Genomic DNA, 6,743 nt, shown 5'->3' with positions numbered 1-6,743 from the left:
GAAAAAGACGGTTGTAAGTGTGTGATAATTGACTTTAGAGACCAAATAGAAGGGTTGTAAAATCGTCTAACATAACCCTCTTTGTATAAACACAACGTTGCGTTTTGCGCAGTGGCCGCGTTTCAATGTTAAATTGCATTTTGTTTCTAACAATGCCGGACTGCTCAATGGTTATACATTTTTGAGTATCTGTTGCATTGTCTTGGCGATAGGCGAGAACTAAATCCTTCAGACTGTCAAAATTAATGGATTGCGCATTAGACACGTTCAGCGTAATGCCCTTTACCTTTAAGACTGTTTTTCCAGAATTCAGTTTGTATCCGTAGGTTTTTGGACCCGCAGATACAAATTCTGTGATGTATGTGCCTGTGGGAATTTCACTGGTTAGCTCCCCCAAATAATCACCTAAAGGCGGATTCCAGTCTCCTTCCCGTTGTACAAAAATCACAGAATCAGTGTCGTGATAAAGGCATCTGTCTTGCAGTCTGTCCAGAAGCGAGTAAAGTTCTAATCTGGCATAGGCGGTTGTGAAGCAGGCTATAAAAATGTTTGTATTTTTGTTCAATGTGTGGTGTCCTTTTGTGTATTTCCAATTGACAGCGGCTGTCTCGTCATCTATAAAATTTAATTCAGTAACCTCGTGGTAGGGGAGAAAGACATACTGAAAGAGCTCCTCTGGGTTATTCACAATGCTGGTACACGGTAAGTTTGATCTCTGAGCAAACTTTCCCCATAATGAATTAAGGAAAAGCTTGGAGATCTGTCTTTTGGCCGGATTTACGGCTATATTCTCGGCCTGTAATTGCACATCCTCTCTTTCAAGAAAAGCGTCGATGTATTGCTTTTTCTTGGTATCATCCGTGCACCAACTAGGGAAACCTGAGGCCTCTTGCTTATCCCTGAGATGTAATTTAATGTACGGAGCAAACAGATTATCTGTGGTGTCGGGAAAATGCCATACTTCGTAGACGTGTGCGATTCTGTACCCTTTTTCCAAGGCCATCTCGAGTTCTATCGTGCACCATGTACCCGTCAGAGATCGTTGTTCATCGCTATGCATACAGACGGTCAGCTGTGAATCTGTAGCGCATGTGAAGCATAGAGGGAACATTAATTTTTTGTTAATTTTTACCGGCAGGACAGGAAAAAACAAATCTCTCGGAGGGTAGACCTTCACTTTTGCAATGCCAAAGTAATTTTTTATATACCTGAAATTGTCATAAATGATGGTGGGATGACCTGAGGGATATGTTTTTGTTTTGTTGACAAAGGGGTACAGACTGGTAAAATCGTAGTACTGTATAGTCTCCCCCACATCCGGTTTGTGATAGAGTTTGACTGCATTTGTTCGGCCTCCATAAAGCGCATCACGAGGATCTAAGGCCTCTGGGAATTGCATTTCAAGAAGAAATGATTGGAGATTTGTGTCTTTCTCAATCAAGCGTTTTTTGGGTTTTGTGATAATTGTCCTCTGGTACAATGGCAATGATATTTTTTGGAAGAAACTTAAATCTGTACATTGCCATGCATACAGAGGCCAGAGTGATGAGCTGAAAAGGATCAACACACTGAGTTACCTCAACATTTTTCTTTTGTTGAGGGCAGTATTTTGTAACTTTTTTCCTAGTCATTTCCATCACTCTGTCTCTGTAACGTTCACAGGCCTGTCTCAAGACAACAACATCTTGTTTACAGTAAGCTTTCAGTTCAGATTTAAAATCAAAAGTTTTGTTTTTTTGTTCTTCGTACCATTCCATAAATTCCTTTTTGTCACCAGGCAGCATGTATTCAACGCCATAATACTCAATAGCTGGTACAGGGCCCGCGTAATTTTGATTCTCTACGGTGTTAAAATAGTGTGGAAAGTGTCCCTTTGAGTCTGAAAATCCCATAGCTTGAGGCATTTTACTAAGTTTCATGGGTATAAAATTTAAAGAATCTATAAATCTTATACGCAAATCAGGCAGAGTAACACACATCAAACGACCTCCTTGGGTAACCATTTTGACTTGCAACTTTTCTCTAATCAGTTCTTTAATAATAAAATAGGAATCATATCTGCCGGCATTGTGAGCTATAAATGTATATCCAGTGAATTTACCAGAGGTAAAGAAACGAACAAACTCCTGAGCGCATGTCTCACCTTCAAATTCCCAAGAAGAGTCTCCGTACAGTGTAGTGGCATAAACGTAATTTGGTATGTGTGTGCCAGTCTCCTGCATACACTCAAAGTCATAAAATATGTACAGATCAGAGGTTGCCTTTGCCTTGTATCGCTGCATGTAGCAGAGATGATTATCAAACCTTTGCTAGCTGAACATTGCACACATTGCACCGCAAATGACCAATTTCTTGTAGGTGGAGCTTACACGCCCTCTGACGTATAGAATTCTAATTAGACACAACCCTGATTACCAGTCATTCTTTTAACAGATTTATATAAATTTATGTAACTCATAAATAAAATTATAAATAACGGTTACCAATATGTAAAGGCATATCACATCTCATGATTCGCTCGTGATACGAACATGGCATGTACGCAACCTGAAAAGATACTAAAAAAACACTATTATAATCCTAAAGAGGCTGGTTCATTCGGGGGTGTTGAAAACTTATACAGATCTGTTAAGAAACACGGAATAAACAGAGAAGCGACGCGATCGTGGCTGAGTCAACAAGATGCCTATACGTTGCATAAACCTGTGAGAAAAAACTTTGTGAGAAACAGGATTTTTGTTTCGGATATCGATGCACAATGGCAAGCTGATCTTGTTAGTCTCATCGAATATTCAAGAGACAATGACGGAATAAAATACATTTTAACAGTGATAGATGTACTATCAAAATATGCCTGGTGCGTGGTTCTGAAAAACAAGACGGGTCCTGCGGTTGCTAGAGCCTTTGAGCTGATCTTTAAAGGGGATGAACGTGTTCCACAAAAGTTACAGACGGATCGTGGACGGGAATTTATGAATAATTCTATGAGGCGCCTTTGTAAAGAATACAATATTCATCATTTCTTTACTTCAAACACAGTAAAAGCCGCACTAGTAGAGCGTTTTAATCGCACATTAAAAACTAAAATGTGGCGCTACCTCACAAAACACAATACTTTTAGATACCTAAATGTATTAAAGGATCTAGTATATAGTTACAATCATACTTATCACAGTACGATTCAAGCACGTCCCGTCGATGTGACAAAGAGTAACTCCTTAAGAATATGGAAAAACATTTACAGTTCGAGTCTGAGCGTTAAATCTATTAAGCCTAGGTTAAAAACTGGTGACCACGTACGAATCGCTCAGTATAAGGGGACTTTCAGTAAAGGCTACGAGCAAAGTTACACGGATGAGATTTTTGTGATCAACAATGTCAACACAAAATTCCAAAAACCTCTTTATAAACTCGCTGATTTGTACGGAGAACCCATAGAAGGTACATTTTATAACGAGGAAATTCAGAAGGTTCCTGAGAACGAGGACCGTGTCTACAGAATAGAGAAAATACTGAAGAAAAAACGTAACAGGGGTAAAACGTATTATTTTGTAAAGTGGCGGGGGTATCCCGCTAAATTCAACAGCTGGATAGAGGAAAAGCAGCTGACTAGTGTATAGGTCATGGAGTCCGGCTCATTTTATATCACGCTACCTAGTAATTCATCATCCAGATTTTACCCCGAAAACACAATTTCGACCTACACAACTAAATTGGCAAAACCCGTTCACCTTTCCGGCCCCTATGAAGTTGCTTTGACAGAGATACAATACCCTCACACCTGGTATACCCTTGGAAATCAAGAAGGAGCATTTTTTATGGGAAAACGAGATGGAGAACTAAAGGAATATTACATCAAATCCGGTTTCTACTCTAGTGTTGGTGAAGTGGTAAAAGTCATCAACGAAAAAATCGATAATTTGAGATTAACAGAAGAACCCTTTAAATTACGATTTGACCAGATAAAAAGAACCGTATTTGCAACTGAATCGCAAAACCTGCAGTTTGCGCCCAGCGATAAGTTGTCCCGTATTTTAGGGCTACCAGGTTATGTTGAAAACGCCACAGAACCTAATTACTCTGATAAGAAGACTTTTTACGCAGATATAAAAGCTGGATTTTACACATTATTTGTGTACACCGATATAATACAGCATCAGCTGGTGGGTGATAGCTATGTACAGCTTTTAAGAACCGTCGAGATCCGCGGACAACACAACGAAGTTGTTACCCTACACTACACAAGACCGGATTACATACCGTTGTGCAAACAGCACTTTGATTCTATAACCGTTTCGATTTTGTCGGATCAAGGTAATCCTGTTAAATTTAGGTACGGGAAAAGTATCGTGAGATTACATTTCAGACCGTGCAGGGAGCTGTCACGCTAAAATGTTGTCCCAGAGAGTTTACGGCGACCCAGCCGTTTATGCCCGCTATTATTCCCTTCAAGCGGGTCATGGATTAGAAGGCTTCCGTGGTGATGAATACATGTATGGCGCCGGTCTTGCGGGTCTGTTTAGAGGACTTTTTCGTCGCGCTGTGCCTCTTTTCAGAAAGGGTATAGAACTTGTAAAACCGCACGTAAAAACAGCTGCCAGAAACATTGCTAAAGATGCCTTCACAAGCGTATCAACGGCTATCATGGATAAAATAAATCAGCCTCCGAAAGAGCGGCAGGCCGGCGATGGTCTCGTTTATGTAACAAAAAAGTCACGTAAAAGAAAACGTAATTTCGATACATCATTCCCGCCCTTGCTCATGAATAAGACTATAGCGCGCAAAAGGCTCAGACGTCACAAATCAGTTAGACGCTTAGCGGACGACATCTTCTAGAGGACTATCATGGCGTTCATACACGACGGATCCGTAGAGTGTGCAAAATCTGAACTGGATATTTTTGATATTCCGCCCACACAAACGAGTATAGAAAAATCGCTTTTTGTAGAGGTTCAACCTATTGCAGCTCTGGCCGACAATGCGCCGCTGGAATTCTTCATTTCAGGTAGCGGAGAATATTATTACGACCTGAACAACACCCTCCTGTACATAAACTGTCGCATTGTCAAACAAGACAACACAGCGATAGCCGACGGGGCTCGTGTGGGTTTTATAAATTACCCCATAGCTACGCTTTTCAATCAAGTGGACATTACCCTGGGCGACCGACTTATTTCACAATCGGATAACCTTTACAGTTACAGAGCTTACATCGAGACTATTTTAAATTATAGCCCACAAACACTGTCATCTCAGTTTACAGCCGGATTATTTTACAAAGATTCAGCGGGACACCACCACGACAGAGCTCTTGCTGGTGAAAATTCAGGATTCATCAAAAGAGCACGGACAACGGCGCGCTCTAAGCCTGTAGAGCTTTTAGGACTAATTTTTGGAGATATATTCAATCAACCCAAACTCATACTCAACGGCCTGGACCTTAAAATCAAACTGACCAGAAATAAAGATACATTTAGCCTGATGTCAGCCGAAGCAGAGCCTTTTAAAATACAGATCCTGCAAGCGGCTCTCTATGTAAAAAGAGTACAGGTTTCACCGGCTGTCAGAATAGGCCACAGCCAAGCCCTTCTGACGTCTACGGCCAAATACGCCATTGATAGAGCCTGCTTAAAAGTATACAGCATTCCAACAGGAACAAGAATTACAAATCATGAGAATCTGTTTCTTGGTCAAATCCCTAAAACAGTAATATTAGGTTTTGTGGACAATGAAGCCTTTAGCGGGAGCTACCAAAGAAATCCGCTATGTTTTCACCACTACAGCATAAATCATGCGGCTCTGTACCTGGACGGACAACAGATACCTGCAAAACCTTTTCAGCCAAATTTTGAGGCTGAATTATCCATTAGAGAGTACGCCGCCCTCGCACACATAGCGGGTAAACAAAAATCTGATAGCGGGCTAGCGATAGACCGCGAAGAATTTATGAACGGCTACACATTTTTTGCATTCGATCTATCGCCGGATCAAGAGCCGGGCGGTCACTTTTCCCTCATAAAAACTGGAAATTTACGCGCCGAGATACGCTTTGCAGAACCAACACCGCACACCCTGAATATGATTGTTTATGCAATAAATTCAAACATATTAGAGATAAACAATAGAAGAGAAATACTCAATGACTATAACTAAAGATGAATAATCTACAGCTCACGAATATAGCTAAATCCGATCCTTATATAAATGTCTTATTTGAAGGCGTATTTCCGTGTGATTTTCTACCATTACAGCGTGTTCTTCAGAGGCCCGCGGCTTACATAGTGAACACGGACGAGTCGCAAAAACGAGGGCGTCACTGGATATTAATTGTATTGTGTAATGATAAGAAAGCGATATTTTTTGACAGCTACGGGTTCTCCCCGGGTGCTGAAATATTTCCCAAAGAATTTTTACAGTTCTTAAAAAGGAATTGTGAGACATACACATATCAAAATATTCAATTGCAAGATACTTCCAGCTCTTTCTGCGGACATTATTGTCTTTTTATACTATTTCATTTGGCTAGGGGTATTTCTTACAAGAAAGCATTGCATTTCTTTACCAAGGATTTTAAACAAAATGACCATTTAGTAGATGTGTTTGTGAAGAATAAGCTGGCTTGTGTAAAATTAGGATGTACAGCGTGTTTAGTTTTTAAACAGGAGTGCTTTCCTCTATGTATAAACTGATAAAACATTATATACCTACAATGTATTTCTTCTATCCTCTGCTGATAAATTTAC

The 6,743-nt window shown here is 40.3% G+C and overlaps 1 protein-coding gene across 1 annotated transcript; it reads left to right on the top strand.

Moving 5' to 3' along the window:
* The first annotated feature begins 4,845 nt into the window (after positions 1-4,845).
* On the top strand, positions 4,846-6,153 carry LOC138801799 (uncharacterized protein F54H12.2-like). The gene has a single exon (XM_069984896.1). The coding sequence runs from the start codon at positions 4,846-4,848 to the stop codon at positions 6,151-6,153; it is 1,308 nt and encodes a 435-aa protein (XP_069840997.1).
* Positions 6,154-6,743: the final 590 nt, after the last annotated feature.

Source organism: Dendropsophus ebraccatus, chromosome 9, assembly GCF_027789765.1.
Source record: "Dendropsophus ebraccatus isolate aDenEbr1 chromosome 9, aDenEbr1.pat, whole genome shotgun sequence".
In the NCBI taxonomy this organism is placed as follows: domain Eukaryota; kingdom Metazoa; phylum Chordata; class Amphibia; order Anura; family Hylidae; genus Dendropsophus; species Dendropsophus ebraccatus.
The sequence above is the reverse complement of the archived record's forward strand: the minus strand, read 5'-3'. Positions and strand labels throughout refer to the sequence as shown.